Below are 20084 nucleotides of genomic sequence, written 5' to 3' on the forward strand. Positions count from 1 at the left end.
TTCCAATGGGTTTTTGATTTTTCATTGCATTCCAGAGTTTGCTTGCTCCAATAATCATGGATAATGGGACATCTAGGAATATCTAATCCTTCCTCTTGCCCCAAAGTTGGATCATGTTTAACCCATTCCTGTCAGATGTTTTGTGCAACCTATTTTTAAAACTGCTGTGGCAGGGGGTTCATAATTTGATGTTTTCTCTCCTTTGAGATTAGCAGGTTTAATCTGAACTTCTCTTGCTGCGATTAAAGTCCACTTTCCTCTATCTTCTTCACCCTGGAGATCAAAACCAACTTATTCTATTCTCTTTAAAGGTTATTTTCTGCTTTCAGTCTTTTAATTTCTAGACTGGACAATGCTCTTTCCATCATCCTTTTTTTTTTTTTTTTTTGGTGGTTCTTCTTTTGTAGGCTTTTGCTTAGTCCTATCCTTTCTTCTGAATTTTTCAATCCATTTTCTAGTGAAAGTACCACTGCCAGAGTGGATGTAGTGTTCTTACTGAGGCCTTATCACCACCAAGAAAAATAAGGGAATTACGTCAGACAAAACTCCTATTTATATAGCTTAGGTGGATGGATGCCTTCCTTGCATGATATTGTTGACTCATGTTCAGCTGTGATCCTCTGTAATACTCCCCAAGTTCTATTCAGAACAACTGTTTTCTGTCTAGTCATTCCCCATCCTGTACTTCTTCCAGACAATATTTTCCCTTCCTAAATACAGGACTTAACACCTGTCCTTCCTCAGCTGAATCCTGTGTTTTTCACAGTTTCTCTGATCTCTCCAAATCGTTCTGAAAACTCTTTCTCTGCTCCAATTTGCCTATAGCACTTTACCCCACATGCACATTTCAGACGTGTGATCTGTTCTGTTACCCAGATCACTGAATAACAGTATAGGAAAAGGAATTAACCCTTCCAGATTTCCAAATTATACGCCTTTCTAGTTTGACAGCAGACTACTCATACCAGCTGTGAGGGAAGGTTTCCAAGAAGCTATGAATTCATCTTTTCGTAGCTTCATCTACAGTATGCTACTAGTCCTCTTTTAAGATTATTTTCTGTGATGGTGGAGCTTTTGCTGTGTTTCCTGTGACCATGAGTTATTGCTCTTTAATTAATGTTTCTTTTTACACCAATATTTATCTTTGCTGTTTGTTTTCTATTTCTATGCCCTTCCTCACAAGATGCTGATAAAGAGGTAAACTATTAAAGTGGGAAATAACAAAGGAGAAGCCCTCCAGAGCTCAAGTCAAAATGTTTTTTATTCTTATTAATTTTCTATCCTAGGTGACACATTTAAATAAACTAATTTGACATCACAGTAATAACAATTACATTTTTTCCTCCATGGTTACAATAACATTTTTGGGTTTTGTCCCTCCATAAATGTCTTTCAATACTGATGATTCATTTTTCATTTCCTAGAATAATTATTTACAAAATTTATTTTATAATCCTATATATTGTATATTCTTCAGCTTCCCAATAGGGAAATTACTTTAAAAGTACTTGTAGATTTTCTAAGGGGAAGGAGCAGGTGAAAGGTTAGCTGCTGTGGTTGTTTGGTGAAACAAGCAAAAACTGTAGGTTCTAAACAGAAAGGCTAATTTTAGAAGATGACATCAACAGGTGAGCAGAACATTTCAGGTAACTTCAGAGTCCTTTGCTTCTCTGCATTTAGTATCAGTGTGCATTTCTCTGTTGACTGTTGCCCCAAATATATAGATTGCAGGAGCTGAGTTAGATTCCAGATCGGCAAGATCATGTTTTCCACTGGAAGTATTCCAGATGATGATAAACATCATCAAATAACTTTGGGCTCACCATGAAGGTTGATGAAAGCATATCTCGGACTTCAGGGACACATAGTCTCACCTACCTTATCTAAATGCCATGAGAGTTGTTTGAAATCACTGTAGTATCTATGCAGCAAATGCTACATGGATTTGGCACACTTTTGCAAGACTTCTTTTCTTTCAACTGCAGAGCTGACCTTGCTGCACTAGACTGCCTCTGGTTACATGGCTGCAGGTCAGAATGCCAGTGGATTCCCCACTCCTGTTCACTCAGGGCCCACGGTTCCCTCAAGAAGGTTGTCTCAATGTAATGGCTCAGTGCCACTGTCTGGCATGCAGAACATTCCTGGTTTGTCTCCGGAGATCCGCGCTGCAAGTGCTGACATGTAACACCACAGCTGTGCAATTTGTCAGCGGGCGAGGGGAAGGAGCCCTGCCTGGCTCCGTCAGGAGGCACTGCAGCTCCGGCCTTGGCTCCAGCCTGCCCCAGCCGGGCACCTCGGCGGCTCAGCCAGCACACGGGGCTCGCACAAGTGCCTGCCAAAAACCCAGCCCGGCACAACATCTTCCCAAGGGAGAGGAATGGATCCGGGAATGGATCTGTTTGCCCCAGACCACATCACTGTGTCGTCGGTATAACCAAACATCATTTATAGGGGCATAATTGTGCAGTCTTTGGTGCTGTTCTACTTAGGCAGACTTCCAGAAATTGCTTGTCTTCATATAAAATATTAAAAGACCCTACTTTGTAATCTAATTTATGCCCAGTTTGTCCTTGGTGTCTGTAGTATTTATCAAACGCTCAGCATTTATGCAAAAATCAGTGTTTTACCATTGGTGAAGAAACCATTAAGTTTAGACTTTGCCTTCAGCTATGCATATATCCTTAGAGCTTGCATGCACATAAAGAAGAATTAGTATTTAAAGGTTTGACAAATTAAGCTTTTTGAAGGCTAGATATTACTTCTAATATAGTATCTTTAAAATTAAAGATTACTGAAGTAAAATCAGTGCTAAATATATTAATTATGTCTATTTTTATTAATAGTGAAAATATAGTAGTTATTACCTACCATTTGGGCGATGAGAGGAAAGCCTCCCCACTCATACATTAGAAAGGAGTGGTGTAAACATTAAATAAGCAGATATTGTTAATTCTCTTGTGCTTATGGGGCCATGAAGGATGAGAAACAGAAGTGAGGATGACTGGAAGCAGACCAGTTACACCATGATATGAATGGAAGTATGTAATAGTGAAGGCATGGAAAGATAATTCAGGTTATTAACATGCATATTTCAGTTATCTAAAGAGCTGAGAGTAACATCAAGGATTTTTTTAAAGCCTGTTTTTTTCTCAGAGTAGTTTAACATTCATTTTTTACTGTTGCCATTATGTTTTCTTTAATTACAGTCTGCTGTTCTTTAAGAAGTTGGGTAATATAGTTGAAATGGTAAATATTTGCCATTTCTGCAGCTAGAAAAGAGCATGATACAAACCATTAATGACATAAGCCAGCCAGTATTCTGAGATCAAAGAGTATGTATACCTCCTAGGCAGGATCAGTTGCACATTCCAATATTTTCTAAATTTATAATATGTGAATTGAGGATTATATTGTCACTGGCTCAAGGTGCTGAGGGAGTACACATCTTCTCACAGTACCTGCAAAAAGACATCATTAGTTTCTTCCACACTGTTCTGCATCAGGCTTAAAATTCTGTAGTGTTTGTCTCTCATTAGCTGGCTGTCCCAGCATGTTTGAAAGTCTCAGCTATCCATGGTTGAGTGTCTGATAGCTTATAACCAAAAGTTATCCTTTTGCATTTTGATCTGCTTGACTCTTGAAAGCACATGATCTGCACATTGAAGCAGTCAGTCCAACTGAGTTTTGGTTTTCACCTTTCAGAGGTCTGGAACCAGACTGTATCTCTTGTTGAATCACTCATAAGCTTCATTTTCTGGTTATTCATGGGGTGATTATTTTGCTTCTAACCTAATGTGTTTAGTTAAATTCTTCAGGTGATTCTGTTCTCCTATAAAAACATCTGCTCTATAATCAACTAATTCTAAAGGACTAGATCTCCCCTGTATTTTCCTTTCAAACTATTGGGAAACTTTCTGCTTTCAAATGTCAGAAAATTTTGTTCACTTATAAAGCAACTTGCAGGCTTGAGCTGAATTTTACCTGGTCCTTTGTAAATGTACCCTGAATATTTCTGAACACCACCATTTCAATGGCATGTAGTCATGAGCAGCAGATCCCACACAGGTGCAGGAAAATGCAAAGCCAGAGTAACTGCAAAAGAACCTACCAGTTGTGGCCACCTGTTGCCTTTCACATCCAGTGAAAAGAAAATCACTGAAAAGGAAAAAGTCAAAAGTAGTGCTGATGAAATATTTTTTTAGGAGAAGCTGATAGAAGCAAATAGAGACTTACCCAAAAGGCAGATTTACCATACCCAGGCACTGGAAATTTCAGCTTCAGTCTTCAGCTTCTCTATCCAAACAATGATCAGAGAGAGGAAGAAAACGTGTACAGCAAGCTCCAGAAACTGGGTTCAGTGCAACCTGGGAAAACCTAATATTTTGATAACCATAAACTGACTGGATTGAAGTGTTTTGCATTTTTTTTCCCCTGAATTTTCCTTCATTCGTTTTAGAAGTTGAGTAAGAGAGTTCTTTCCTGCCTCTCTCCGCAGTCTGTTAAGGAGGACGATGTTGCCATTCTTCCTAGATGAAGTCTTTTATTCCTGCAACTGGATACTTATGTTACTTCAGTCCTATTTCAGAGATGACATCTCATTCTACATGAAATCATGTTTGTATTTTAATGACTATTGCTGCTGCAGAACCATCACAATGCTATCTAGATCACTCTTTATAAATATGAATTAAAGTACCTGTGCCAGTGGTAACAGTAAAAAGCAGAGTTTATTCTCCATTGTGTCTGGGTGCCTTACCCACTTCAGGAATAAACCATTTTAGACACACAGTGGTACCTAAACTGGTGCTGCTCATTGCAGCTTAAGTGAGCAGGACATTTATACCTGGACACAACATGTAGGGCTGGGCCAGCCCTGGCCCTGAGGTACTTGTGTTATCTAGGTTTTCCATCTTTCATTTTTTTTCCAACTGCTTCTTTTCCCTGCTAATGAAGAGTTGATTGTATATTAATTTTCAGAAGATTACAATTAAGGCAATTAATTCTCCAAGGTTTAAATTTCAGGTCACAGAATAACAGGTTCAGGCACAAACCAATGAAAGGCCTTAGTCAGACTAATAGGCGGATTGACGTCTTTTATTCCTAGATGTGTTTCCTTGCTACTGTGAAACTCTATGGTTAAATAAGCTCTTAAAGCAATGAAATTATTGTTTTTGTTATTTGATGTTGAAGTATTTGGGAACACAGTATGCTGTGTGTGCCTTGCTCTTTTTCCTACTTTATGATCACTTTGTTTTTTTTCCAGGTTCTGACTTTCTTGATCTGCTCCTAAAAATGGAATGTTTTGGTGTGAGTTCTTTTACATCAGAGAGATGCTTCTGATTTATCCTCATGCAAGTTGGAACAGCAGTTAGATCAGGATTTCAGTTTTAGGATGCAGACTGCTACAACTGGAAATTCCAAAAAGGCATTGTAAAGAGGTGGGGATCGTTTAACTGTACTGAGAGATGCAGTGAGCATATTAATCTCAGCTGAAATTGCTAGCCAGAAATGTTATTTGCATGAGCTTTCCTTAATACCCATAGTATAGATACTTAAAAAAAAACCATCAACATTTTAAATCTAAAATCATAGATATTTGAAGTCAGCAAGAGGAAAGTCAGTGTTTTATTAATATTTTTAACAAAATCTCTATTAGCTGACAGTTACACAAACACAGAGTATGTCTCTATCCAAGGGGAAAAAACCTCCAGCTCTGATTTCTCCATGTGCATAACTATGTTCCATATTAGGAGAATAGGAACTTGTATAACTTGCTGTTAGCACTGTTCAGTTCTCCTGCCAAACACAGACCCAGAACTGTGGTTTTTGGACCAGCCACTGTTGTTTCTCTCTTATGGCAGTGCTCCAGAAATGCTGAAAGGTTGGCCAGAAAAGTGCTTATATTGAGTACTTGCAAAAGAGAGTCCAGGAACATCGGTCAGTCTGTGATTGCTCACACCCACCCACTAATTTCTCTGTAGAACAGCCTCTGAGTGAACCTTTGCTAGTGCCTTGTGGTAAGGCAAGGACCAGCTGGTGCTGAGGGGTCAGTGCTTTTGCCTCACCAGATCATGCCAAACCAAACACTGGGATATGACAGAAAAAAAACCCCCTTGACAAGAAGCAGACATAGGGATGAGACCGGTTAAAATGAATGGAGAAAATCTTTGCAGAGTTTTAGGACCCCATGCTGAGATTGAATGCCAAGTTGTACAGTGGATATATCAAGTGCAGAAATAGTAGTGCCTAGTAAAACACACTTGATCCATTATTACAAGTGATGTAATATGTCTGTGTGAAGTAACACATTCTTGTGACTATCCACCTCCTAATCCAGGGCCATGCATTAGTGTCATAGCTGTGCTCCTGCTGCCCTCTGAGCCATGAGTCACCATCTTTCACTTCCTCAAATAATTACAGGCAGCAGTGGCTGTTGCTTGGTCTCAAGGGCTTTCACTGCTACTCAAAAAATTCACACAAAGCCAATTTTCTGTGGATGATCAGTGAACACCTGGGATTTGCATTAAACTTTGGGCAGAGATGGTCCCACATGTTAACTTTTTTTCCTCATGAGTTGCCTCACCTGTCTGCCAGACCTTACTCTTCCTTTGCTGGAAGATCAGGCATCTTGTAGCTACACAGTGCTGACCACCCCTTGACCCTCGCTGAACCAGAAAACACATAATTTGCATTTTTTTTTCATTGTGGAAAAGGATGTGAAGCTCCATTTTTTTTTTATTTCTCAGAATATAGTGTAAGTCAATGTGTCTGAACAAGTATTGATGGCTGCTTGTTTTCAGAAGGTGCTTTTGGTGTTACATTACCATTAAGTCACTGTGCAACTGAAATCCAGCCCAATTCTCCACTGCCCTGAACCTGGTTGGTGCTCTCCATCTGCAGAGTGTAAAGTACGTGATTAATGCAACTAACTTAAAATTTTCCAGTCACCGGAGGTGGCATATTTTGTTCCCATTTAGAAGGCAACATACTTGTAAATGACTGTGCCAGGTGCAGGGGAGGAGAACCTGACCCCTTCAAAATTCGTCTCTATCCTGAATTAGGATTAATTTTTCAAAGGAAGCAGGATGTTTCTGCTTTCCTCGGGCTGTTTGTGTGTGTGTGCTGGGGGAGGGTGTGTGGCAAGCAGAGGTAGTGCAAGAGCAAGTATTGAAATGGTCTTTGACCTGTCTCGCTCCAATAAAAACAGCACATTACAAAGGGAGCAAGAGCTAGAAGAAACATTTTCAGTGTTACTTGTATAATGGAAGAGTGCAGCTTCTGATCCATCAGTCATCTAAACTTTTCTCCCAAAACGTGTGCAGGTAAAACATTTTTCGTCACATTGTATAATCAGGAAGCAATTCCTCTCCTTAGTCCTGGGCTATAGCAGCTGCAGGTAAAGCCTTCCTAAGTAGGTCTTGATCACGCTAACGTACGTGTTTGGAAGCGGGGAGCCCAGGATCGACATCCTTCACTAAAAGCCCATCGTGGTTGGGCCTAGACGGGGGGAGAGGGCTGCTATAGAGATGACTTGTTACCCGAGAAGGTTTATTAATTGACTGGGATACACTCTCCTCTCCCGTTTTATAATAGGCGACAGAGCCTATGTATGATAAATGACTGATAACATTTCTTCAGAGGTGCTACCAGCGAGGGATTAGAACAGTACACACGCTTTTCCTCTTGCCCTCGGCGTTTGATGATTGTAAACTATTGCCGGGGTGTGAAGAGGCTCGGCGCTGCTCACTCTTTGCTCTACAGCCGGTCCTTTGCCACGCGCGGTACCCGGGACCATCCCGGGCAGGGCCAGGTGCGCCCCAACCACCCTGCTCCAACAGGTGCACCCGAGCCACCCTGCTCCGGCCAGGACACAGGGCAGAGCCGCCGGGCGTGGGTCCCTCCCGTCGGGCAGGTGCGGGCGGAGGAGGGAGGGAACGGGCCCGGCGCCCAGGTGGGGCCGGGCCGGGGGCTCCGCCCGCCCCTCCCTCCGGCCCCGCCAGCGCCTCTGGGGCTCCGCGCAGCGCCGGCCGCCCCCGCCGGTGGCCGCAGCCCTCCGGCAGGGCGGGCTCAGTCGCAGGGGGTTGCCTGTCCCGCCGTCGCCAGCCCGGCGGGGGGGCGGCGGGGGGAACGCGGTTGTCTCCAGGGCCGGTCCTCTGCCCCCTCCCTCCCTTCTCTCTGCCACCCTCCCTCCTGCCGCCGCGGCCGAGGGCTGCGCGGCCACCCGCGCCTCCCGCCGCAGGGGCCGCCCCGTATGGTCCCCGCCGCTGCCATGAGCCAGGCCCCGGCTCCCCGCGGCGCTGACCCGCCGGAGAGCGATGCCCGCAGCGGGGCCCCCAGCCGAGGGATGCCGCCGCCGCCGCCCAGCCTGCCCCAGCTCCTTCACAAGTAAGAGCCGCCCCGCGTTCCGCCGCGCCGGGAGGGCGGGCGGGCAGGCGCGGGTCGTTCTCCCTCCCCGGTGGCGGTGCCCCCCTTCCCTCCCCCCGCGCCCAGACTGACAGCCGGGCGGGCGGAGGGTCGGCCCGGCACCGGCCCTGGCCGTGCCCAAGCGGTGCCCCGCGGGGCTGAGCCTCGCTTCGCCCTGCGGGTGGCGGCGGGCCCGTCCCCGCTGTTAGGGGCACCGACTCCCCTAAAGACCGGCAGTAGCCTCGCTGCCCTCAGAAGTTTTCTGCCCGAAAAGCCGCTCGTGTCAGTTTCCCGAGGATTCGCCCCGGCACCGCGCCTTCCGCGCCCGGGAGCTGGGCCGGGAAGTTTCCGTCGCTTGCCCGCGGCGGTGTGTGCCGCCTGCCCGGCCGCCGTTCCGCTGCTGCGGTCTCCCCGGGCAGGCCTGCAGCGAGGGGCTCCTGGGGTGCCAGAGGCGATCGCATCTCTGCAAAATTGCGGAGAAAGTAACCTGTGCGTGTGTGAAAGTTCTTGCTAACGAATGCAGTGATGCGAATGGCATTTTGCTGTTTCGTTTCCCACCTAGAAAAAGGGGAAAAAGCACTTCTGCTACACAGATGCAGTGGTGCCATTGATACTTACCAGGCTAAATGAGAAGCTTGAAGACAAACCAAATGCTCTGTAGTTAATAGATGAAGCATGAGCAAGGCCTAAGCTGATGATCTGTGCTGATTCAAGGTAGTTGCGTGCACGATATCTGGTTTTTCCCCAAGTCATAACGTATTAAAGAGGTAGTGGCTTTTAATCTGCTAACAAATCCCCGGCTATGGAGCTATTAGAATCGCCTTCTATTACTTTAAGATTTGCTGCTTGAGTTGACGAGCAGGACACTGGGTGCTGCGCAGTGGTGAAGGCTGAGAACCGCTTTCGATATCATGTCCCAGACTGCCCAAGGGACTGAGCCCGTGTGCGGCCCTCAAGCAAATCGCGAGTGTGACAAAGCACTGAGGAGCTGCCACGGCCTTTTCGCTGGGCTTGAGCTGCGCTCCTGCAACAACCCCTTCAGAAAAAGGCGCTGCCTTAGGCATCTCCATTGTCACGTTGTTAACAAAACCCAACTATGTAGCTAATGGAGGAAATGCTTTCAATTTTGTCACATTTGCAAAATACACACGTGCATAGAAATGCTTATGTGCAATGTATGTTTTGATGTTACCGCAAATTTGAAGTATGAACGTTGTTTTAAGTTGGGAGTCACATCAGCTTTTATAAATATGTACATAGCTGGACTTTCAAACTTCCTGCAGAATGTGGTCCGTAAATTGGATGCTTGATTTTCTTTTGATCTGTTTGCTTTTAAGTCATGGTTTGTAGCTTAATAGTGAAAACGTTCAAGGTTCTTGTTACCTTCCTTTTTTTTTCCTCATTGGAGGTATAGACTTGGAGATTTGCACTGAAACAAAACCACTAACGGTCTCTTCCTAAGTCCACTGGGCTGTTGCTGTGGTACATGTGAATTATTGTGCAATCACGGAGTAATTTACACTTACTCAAAATCAGTCTTAAAATTTAAACTACGGTCTCTAAAGATGACCCTTATTTCCCCACAATCACCAAGACTTTGTGGCTGCGTATTGCAAGTCAGATAGGTAGATCTGTTGAGAATACTTCACGATCGGATTTCTGATGTGGTGTGTGTTACATACGAGGGCGTCACATTCTTGCTAGTCATGCTTCCTAGCAAATTATAGGTAAGGAAATTTGAAATGGTTTCCTTTTGACCCTACCTTTTATGGAAAGATTTGAGAGAGCTGCCATGTTCTGAGTGTTCTTTGTCATGTTAATGTGACGCAGGGAGCAAACATTGAACATCTCCATCTAAGGTCCTGCAACTTGATCGTGCAGTTTTGTAACCGCGTGGCGCAATTTGGTGTGCGCCTGTTTACCTGGCAATTAAAAATGCACTGAATTGGAAATGCAGGAAAATTACACTTTGTTTTGCTGATAATAACTTGATATTTTATAATGTAAACTAAATGTTTAGTGAATGATTAGAAGAAAAATGTGAGGGAATATCCAAAATTGCTCTTCCAAATTAATTTCTAACACTCTAGAACAGATATCACAACTGGTAAAATAAAATGGAAAGGAAAGCAGCGATTCTTCTACAAAATAAAGTCATGGTTTCATTATAGGAAAGAAGCACTGATCTTGTTTTCTAAGCATTTTGTTTTTCTTGACTTTTTTTCAACAACTGCCATCTTTTTGCTTTGCAAGCTGCAGTAAACAAATGTGCAGTTGCAGAATGTTAATTCAGAGTCAAGTAGTTCAGAATATTCTGTGCTGTTTAACAAAACTCCTCCCTGTTTCAAGTCTTTCATTATAATATAATATAAAATATACCTTATCATTATGCCATTTAAACTTTGAAAGCTCTCTGGATTCCTTCTTTCTCCCCCCTCAATAATTTTCTTGGGAGGGTTTACAGATGTTAGGTGAAGAGCAACATAATTTTAAAAAATGGCTTCCTACATGGGCAGCTGATAAAGCTTCGAGTGCCAAGCTTTGAATAAGGATTGAAATTTAGTGAAACTGGAGATCTGAAATGTCTTAGCAGCTACATTGGCTGAACTCATGCAACAGGTAGCATGTACTATATTCTTTGAATGTCCTTCTGTTTTAACATTTATAATGTTATTTTGAAGGGGAAGTATTATTAAACCTCTAGTTTGAAATTCCCTGCTGATAGTATCCAATTGCAATAAGATATAAATTGAAATATGCTCTCTACATGTTGTACTTTTTCCCCCTGAGTGACAGCGTCAATTGCGTTGATAGTAAGGGTCCAATGATAAGATTTACAGAGTTAAAGCATTCTATCTATGCAGGTTGTGATATTTGGTGGAAAAATACTCCTTATTTTCCAAACTAAAAGCCTTATTGCAGTCAAACCCCTCAAGCTGTAGAGAACTTTCTGGGAAAGAGAAATCTGAATTTACGTGCTTCAGAGGATGACTTACAAAAACATACCCTTCTGTACGAAATGAAGCAGAAGACTGAGAAGAACAGTTGTGATGGTGTTGTCCAGTGTTCATAACTGGTTTCTGCTGCAGTTGTGTGGAAGGAGTGGAAATGCAGGGTAGGGTCTGTAGTGTCAGCAAGTGAAACACGTATTGAATGTCTCTGAAAAGACCAATGTGTGTTTGGAACTGTTGGCTTGGGTTTTTTCCCCCCTCTCTTGGTAAGTCTGCTCTTATGAGAAAATTTACATGTTGTGAAAGTTTTGTTTATAATTTGCAGTTGCATTGCAAAATGTAATTTTTAGATGGCAGGTTACTGTCTGACAAATTTTAGTACCTGCTGTTTAGTACCAACTGGAGGGGCTAAGCAGCAGCATGAGGGAGTGGAGACTCCTATTAATAATTCCAGGTGTGTGATTCATTGCAGTCTGACAGAGCAATATCTGGGAATAACTGAGAGAAAGGACTGAGTGATGGCTGTGGGCTAACTATAGAGATTTTGCATGAAGAGTGCTTTCAGTGAGAGTTCTTGCTGAAACATTTGCCACAAGTAAACTCTGTGATTATAGGAGACCTCATTGTATTGAAATCCATCTCTTTGTTTGCTTTTGGTTCTAATGATTTGTCATGGGTCATATCTGTGCAGTGGAAATGGAGCAGTTTTTAACTCAGTGTGTTGATATAAAAATATATGTTTGGTTTTGAATTTGGTTTTTGGTTTGTTGAAATTGAATAAAAGGCACCTAAAAACAATGGGGGGAAAAACAAAGTTACTATTTTTTTTTTTCTAAGGGATTGTGCCCTGGAGGTTTTGAGCTCCTCTGGAAGGAAGATGGAATTTCCAACATCTGTGCCCAAGTTGTCATCAGTTTGTGCCAGTTCTGGGGGCAGAGGAGGAAGCAGGCTGGTGCTGAGTGCTTTGAGTCCTCTATTTCCTATAGGAGCAATGAGAAAACTTATTGGGAAAAATTACCTCCAGTTTATTTTTCTTTTAAACCCATTATGTTAAACATGTGGAGTTTTTATTTGCTTAATTATCTGTTCATTTTGTGTAGTGTGATATTTTCTTTTTCCTTTTCCTTTCTTTTTTTTCCCCTTCCCAACTCAAAGTCTCTCAGGAGAGATAAAATATGAAATGTACTCCCATTATATACATTAGTCATGGCAAATATTTTGGCATATATGGCAAAGGCTAAGCTGATACTTAACAAGGAGAAACACTGGTTTTACTGTTTCTCTTCTTACTGTTACTGATACAGGCTTTCCATACTTATTTGCCTTTGTTAAAGTACATCTCCGAAATCTGAGTTTCTTCTCTATCTGATAGGGGTCTAAAAACTCATGGAGTTTGTGTTGAAACAAATCTAATAGCCCTGACTGGAGATGAAAACAAAACAGAGGGGGCTGTAGTTGTCTTAGCTGAGCAGCTTTACCAAAACAAGGGACAGGAGCAAAAGCAGCATGGTGTGGGACCTGCCAGGGAATGTGGGAAGTAAATCCACATTGTTCAGCTCCTCCTTGTGTTTGCCATTTATTGTCTCTGTATATTATGAAACACAAAGTGGAGGTAAAATGCAGTTTTTCTGGAATCATCTGTCTTCTTGTTATGTAATTATTGAGATTGTTCTTACACCTCACCTGAGATTAGAATCAGGACTTAAAATACCAAATGTGTGTGTGCGTGGAGGGGTCAGGGACAAATGGCTGGTATTCACTTTTAAGTTTAGTTGTTTTCCAAAAGTAGCATCAATGATTATAATTATCTTCAAGTCACATTATTAAATTTTTAAAATGTATTTTAAAAATTATTTTCTTTTTTTGATAGAAAACAATGACCTCTCCTCTATATCAGCTGTGATCCAAACGCTAAAGATGACTTAATCATAGGGATGTTCTCTGTTTTAAAAATGATTGAAAGTGTGGAGTTTGAGACTTAGGTTTCTTCTGTTTGGTTGTTTTTTTTTCTTTAATATCTGATTTGAAACACAACAACTTACTGGCAGAAAGACAAAATAAACAGATTGAAGAGAGAGCACAGAGGTACAAAAGCAGAAAGGGGTCAGAACAAAAGAATTTAGAAGGAATGTGTTGCATGCAAACATTTCCAAATAATCTGACTTTTATTATCAGTTATCAATCAATTCTTAGTTGCCTAGAAATGTCAAATTTTAGTGGAGAAAGACGTAACAGCTGTGATGGCAACTTTAGCGAAAACTTAAATAATGTGCAATTTATAAGAAGCAATATATGAAGTGACTTCTGGAGTACAACACATGGCAATGGAGTCCTCTTTAGTAAAACTCAGTTGCCTGGATGTTGCTTTTTACTGGAAATTTAATATACTGTTCCCATCAATGGGAAGACTGGAAAATATGCTCCTTCAATTTTCATCTTAATTCACCACTTGTCCTTTCAGAGCTGTGTGCATTTAACAGTAAGAGTTGTGTAACCTGCTGAGATAGTGCTGTGTTGTGATGCTAAAATCTTTCTGATCTCTTTAGAGGAAAGGAAAATGGAGATGGGAAAACCCCACTAACCAGTTCTAATCCTTTCTGGTGGCTATCAAAATGGGAGGAGGAGCTAGATCATCAAAGATATATTTTTACTTCATAGAGGTTGTAGAAATTTATTTAGGAAGGAAAAATTGTTTATTTGCCTGAAATAATAATTTCAATCACTTTAAAATACTTCAAATAGAATCTGCTTTTTCAGAAGAATAAGTTGTCTTGATTTTTCTTTTATTTAAATGAATTAATTTCACATGATTTGCAGCTGGACACTTTATCAAACTGACTTTATTCCCCTGAATATATTCCTCCCTTTTTTCCTCCTCTTCATCCTTTGTAACATTTTATAGTTGATTTAAGGATGTAATCGCTCTGTTAGCCTCTGCCCCTCTCTGTGTCCAGCTGCTTTCCCTTTGTCACGCTAATGACCCATCACAGTGGAGCTGTCACTTGACACAGAGGGGGAAGCCAGAAAACATCTCCCTTTGGGCTTTAGAAACATTTAATATCTGTCCTGTTCTGACAGCTCAAGCCTAGCCCGTTTTACAAATGCCTCTTGCCTATTTAGAAGAAATGCTGAATAAAAGCATTGGGTATTCTGTTGCAGGAAGGAGGCAAGGGCTTGTTTTCTTAAAGGATCAGTAGGTATGAGTGCACAAGCAGTTAGTTTGTATCAGGCTAACTGCATTTCTGGGTTGCAAACTTGTGAAATGGGAATTTAACTGATATTGAATATGCAGCTTGTGGTATAATTATCTTGTGAACTTAAGTACTACAAGTAGGATGTATTTGTTGGTTTTTTCCATGTGTGTATTGGGAGATGAGCTGAACAAGCAATGAGCAGGACCAGGTTGTTGTTCTTTGTGGCTGTTGCATCAATGATGCAGTTCAGATTGGTTCTTTGTCGTCTCTGTTGTTTAAACATGTGCAGCTGTGCCACCAGCCTTTGCAGAGTGCTCCAAAGGTGCCATGAGCACTGCCTGACTTTGGGGGTGACAGGGATCTGTAGCTATGCTGGTTGTGAGGAGCAGTCTAACTCCTCTGTGGTTTTAACTTTAAAGTCTGTGATAGGTGAAATCTTAATGACGATCACTCCTTGGAGAGAGATTCCACTTCTGGATTACTTCTTCCAAAGAAAAGACAGGGATGGGATAAGGAAGTCTTTAACTCACATTCCCTTGAGTAATGTCTTCTGCTGGCAAGGATGAACAGAGAAAATGGCATATTGGGCAGGTTATGAGCAAGCTCCCTGATCACCTTCTCTGACTTACCAGCTTTTGAGATGACAAAAGCATCTGGTGTTATCTAGTTTTAACCATCTTTAACTTGCCATAAATTTGTGATTTTCTGTAGATTAGGATGCAGAATTTTAGAATTCAAGCAATGTAAATGTCTTGAATATGGTAGTGTCAAAATCTACAGTTTTATGTGTCATGGCTTTGCTTTTTTCCTGGATGTGCAGAGGTGTGTGAGTTGATGGTGTGATGGTGAGTTAGGGCCACTTCTTTGGAAATGTGCAGGAATTGCTGTGCATTTTTACTTATATTTTAATATTTGTATTAAATACAAATAGGAAACAGACTCTAAGTACCTCTTCAATAAGTGGGTGGATGGCTGGCATTGTCTTTAGTGAGATAGCAAATACAGTCTGTTTCTGCAGAAAGAAATCTTATTTCTGTGTCTGCTGATTAACATGTTTTTCCCTAAGGGAAGATGTGCTAAGTAGTTTTGTTAAGTTGGTGACACATTTCCTTACACTAACCAACTTTTACTGTTCTATTTTTGGCCTCATTTAAAAAAAAATAATTTTAATAATGTCTTTCTCACCCTTCTTTCTGTTCTTCTTGGAAACAGTGTGAGAGCAGAATAACATCTGGTACAGAGAAAGATGCTCCAGTCCCTGCAGAGCTGGGCACAGCTATGGCTATTTGCGTGGTTTGCAGTTTGGATTCTTTCCAGTGATTGTCAGAGGTTTCCTCTCCTCCTCCACATAAAATTCTGTCAAAGATTATGCACAATTCAGACTAAGGATGGCATTTGGAGAAAAGACAGATATCATCTCCTGAAACCATAGAGAGAAATAGTAACAAACTAGGATGAGATTTTTTTTTTTTTTTCAGCCCTAGGCTCCTCTTATCTTCCAAAGTCTTCCATTAACACGTCTTAACGTTCACACCCTTGCTATCCATGTACTCTGCACCATCCATTTGTGTTCCTCTCATGGCACATTCTTTCAAGGTCATCTACAATATTCCACCATCCTGCCAACTCACAACCAAACATTGGCTTGTTCTCTTTATTTACTGCTTCATTCAAGGTCACTGTTGTGTTGTGTAGCAGCACCTTCTCATGGTGCAGACAGGGCTGACCCTTTTGTTGGCATCTTCTGTTGACTCTGAGATGAACCAAGAGGTCTCCCTCAGGGTACCCTGACATGCATTGCACTTAGCAAAGTGTCATTGCTGCATTTAGAGGGGAACATGTTTGTAAGAACTACAGAAGAATAGTGACTGGGATGGTGATATAGGTACATCTGTGGGTGGCATGGGCAAGCAGGTTCATGGGTCAAGTGTTGTAATAAAATAATTGAGGTTCTGTGGTACTTGAATCCAAGCTAACTAATTTTCTGCACTTGAGCATACCTCCTCTTTCCCAGCTTCCAGCAAATAAAAAAGTGCTAATTAAATACTCCAAATTTGACAATGAAATTTAAATTAATCACATTATCTTTGGTGGGTCAGACTTCTAAAAGACATGGGATCATTATTATTCAACCTGGAGTTTGTGCATTGCAAAGCACTAAAAGATTGAATGTCCTTCCAAATAAAAAAGAAAGAGTTAAATCAAAATTTGCAAGGGCTAGAATGGCTTTGTGCAGATGGTTAAAGTATATCTGTGCAGAGTAAAGCAATATGTCTTTATTTTATAAATATATAACATAATTTGTAGCATAACATAAATAATGTTAGGTGGCTGAAAGCTTGCTTGTCAGTGGTAAATAAGACTTGAATTCCTCTATGGATGTAGTTTATATGCTATGATCTTGTAAAGCCTTATTCATGCATATGAGGATTATTTATTTGTATAAGGCTTTAAAGGATCAGATCCTATCATTAAGTTTGCAAGGCTTCATGACTTTTTACTGTTTGTTTTTTGGGTGATTACTGATGGAAGAGAGCTAATGTAATAGAAGCCAAAGTAAATAATAGAAAGTTGCCTTATGTTGCAGCATTAAGACTTCCCTTTTAAAAAAGAGTATGGATCTGTTCAGGGAGGAGTATGGATCCATGCTCCTTTGTGGTGCTTAATAGCGTATTAGAGGTCTGACATGTTTTCAAACCAGTACTCTGGAGTGTTGAAGCCTCACCAGCTGCAGGGATTTGTAGAGTTGGAGGTGGAGTGGGGTGTGCAAAGAGCCCATCAGCTCCTCTGCACAGCCCTGCCCTTCCCATTTGTGCTGATGATTTGGGAGAAATAAAGCATGGTCTTGTATCTCTAATCTAATCTTTGCTTTTGTGTAAAATCTCACAATTTTTTTTGTTTGTTATTTTTTCTGCCCTTTTTAGATGGAAATAACAGATACAATTTCAGAGAAGCTTTTATAAATTTTATATCCCCATCTGTGTGGAAAGACCATAAAATATCAGCAAATAATATTATTTTCTGGATCACTGGCAAAATTTATGGAGGGAATCTGCTCTTAAACTGCAAGACAGCAGTTTGTAGTTTTTTCTGTACAACATGCTGTCTCTTACTGTGTATTTTGGCAGCACTTGTAATCTCCTCTTGCTCTGTAAAAATGTAAGAGCCTTTTATACAAAGATACAAACACACAGAAGGGAGCCTCCGCACGCTTGTCTCATTGGTCTGTTTAGTATGATGGATTTTTCTTGTATCCTTCTCTGAAACATTAAAACCTACTGTTCTGTTTTGACATTTCTGTAATTTCAAACTGTATTATGTAGAAGTTGGTAGCAGTGTTCAAAGCCAAGGACTTGATTGGCAAGTTTTAGCTGTGAGTAAATTTTCACAGCTGATCCATAAATCCCCAACAGACCATTAGGAGCTTCAGAGCGGCTCTGGCAAACTCCCCTACAATAATTGTAGTTTTAAGTTTGTTATATTTAGTTTTCTCACCTCTTAGCTGGATAGCAGGGGGACCTCACTAGAAGTAAACCAGCTCTGTATCTACTTTTTTTCTCCAAGCTAGCAGTTTGCACAAATAGCACAGCGTGGGAGGAGGGCTTGCTGGTTGGTTCCTGGTGGACAAAGCAGAGACTGACCAAGAGTGTGACTCATGACAAATGGACCCCAGATCTGGAGCTAGACATTTCAGGAATTTGAGGACACTTAGAGTACATCATTTTTACCTCTCCAGCTCCTGTTCTTAAGAAATAGTAAAATCATCAAGGGAGCAGGAAAAATGCATCTTTAAGCTTGAACATGACAGAGTTGTATCTAACTGTGTGAGACAGAGAGGCAGCTCTTAATTTAAGTTCCCTGAGGTAATTGTACTTATTTATCTGTAGTGAAGCTGGCAGGGTGACCAGCTTTTAGGAGTCAGCACGACCGCAGGGGTGGCAGCGGCGGGGGCAGCAGGCGGTGATGGTGAGAGTATTGCTGCATCACCTGGAAGCCTGGCCTGCATCCCCACATCCCTCTGACATGCAGGAAAGCCAGTGCTGTAGGGACTGCATTGCATCTTCAGTATGTCCTGGAGAATGCTTCTTATATAGTACTGCCAGACAGCCTAATAAAGCCAGAGAGGTTCCTATCATTCCCCTGCTTTTAGATCCTACTGGGCAGGCTCTGAGACAAACTCAGCCTTGACAGCTTCTTTGAGCAAGCAATGATTATTTTGTATGTTTCCTTCTGAAATTGAAAATGTTTTGCCAAAGATGCACTTACCCCTTGTTGGAGTCTGGTGTATCATCTTACTGAAAGGGCAAGAGGGCTGTGTAGAAGGAGGGTGTGTCTGCATGGTAAACTTTTTCAAAGGGTATTTTTCCTTTTTCAGAAGATAGAAAAATAAATTGAATGTCTCCTGCCACAGAAAACCAACCACTCATACATAGAACCCATGAACAATTTGTTTACAGAGGAGGGTGAAAGAGAAGCATTGTCTGAATGATTTAGGAATAGAAATGAAGAATTGGTCCTTGAATTTTCAATTTTTTTTTTTAATTTAGAGCAAGAGAAACAGAAATTTCATTTATATTAAAAGCTCTTTCAAACAAAAATGCCTTAATTTTACAATTTTAATTTGGGAGGATCAGAAGCTTTGTTGATTAGGGTCTTGTTAGGATAGCGATAGAGTAAGTCACTATAAATAGTGATATGGTGAGTGATGATCTCTTCCTATAAACTTTGTGTTGAACTTAAGCAGGAGAAAGTAAAAATATCAGCCAGCAACCTTCTTGCAAGGGAGCATCTCTAAAATAGAGGGGTTTTCAGTGAAACAAAAGGGCTTGGTGATCTTTCCAGTCTTTAGTTACAAGTACTCTAACTTCATTTGATGCAAAAAGTCAAGTGGAAGTTGTCATTCCAAAGGTGGGGATAGAGTGCTCTTGATGCCTGGGCCTGTTTTGATATCTGACACTTAAAACTAGAAATGCTAGGAGTGATAAGAGTAAATGAGCTCATTTCATGTGTAGAAATGAAACACAGAGCATGCTCCTGCTGGGAGAAAAGACAGTGACCTTCTGCTGAATAGCATAATGGAAAAAGTTTTCAGAACTGTATGGAACTTCTGACATATATTGGGATTGGGTTAGATGGGATTGTGGGAAAAAGCATACTGTGGTAATTAAAAATGCAAAACTGTGTTGAGATTAAAACCAATTTGTATCAGTTATATGGGTGTAAACAAACTACATGCATCTTCCTAGGCTGACCTGCCTGAGTGTTGTGCTCTGCTTTATTTCCTCAAGAGCTGAATGGATGGGAAGTAGCTCCCTGAAAGGGATGGCATGGTCCTTCTGTGCTTTTGGACACACAGTTCACTAAGTGCACTAAAGATTGTGATGGCAGGGCATCCTCACCTAGGAAGTGCTGACCAGAAGGGTGTTAAAGTGAACTTTGACTCACTTGCATTTCACTTCCCTGGCAAATAAAGTTTGCAAATGCTTATTCACAGAAGGAGCTGGAGTGGTTCAATTACCAGTATTAATGCATGTGG

General features: G+C 41.4%; 1 protein-coding gene across 7 annotated transcripts in view; it reads left to right on the top strand.

Moving 5' to 3' along the window:
• Nucleotides 1–7684: 7684 nt before the first annotated feature.
• The window catches only part of RBM20 (RNA binding motif protein 20), a 98166-nt gene continuing 85766 nt past the window's right edge, over nt 7685–20084 (top strand). For 4 of the 7 annotated variants that reach the window (XM_079312601.1, XM_079312604.1, XM_079312602.1 and 1 more), the window contains exon 1: nt 7685–8385. In XM_079312601.1, the coding sequence (XP_079168727.1) occupies nt 7700–8385 (686 nt within the window). In that variant the 5' untranslated portion in view covers nt 7685–7699. Of the gene's footprint in view, nt 8386–11316; nt 11621–12191; nt 12413–20084 lie in introns of those variants that run through there. The other 3 variants (XM_079312607.1, XM_079312608.1, XM_079312606.1) reach the window with 3 other exon arrangements.

This window comes from Erithacus rubecula, assembly GCF_903797595.1.
Source record: "Erithacus rubecula genome assembly, chromosome: 9".
Classification (NCBI taxonomy): domain Eukaryota; kingdom Metazoa; phylum Chordata; class Aves; order Passeriformes; family Muscicapidae; genus Erithacus; species Erithacus rubecula.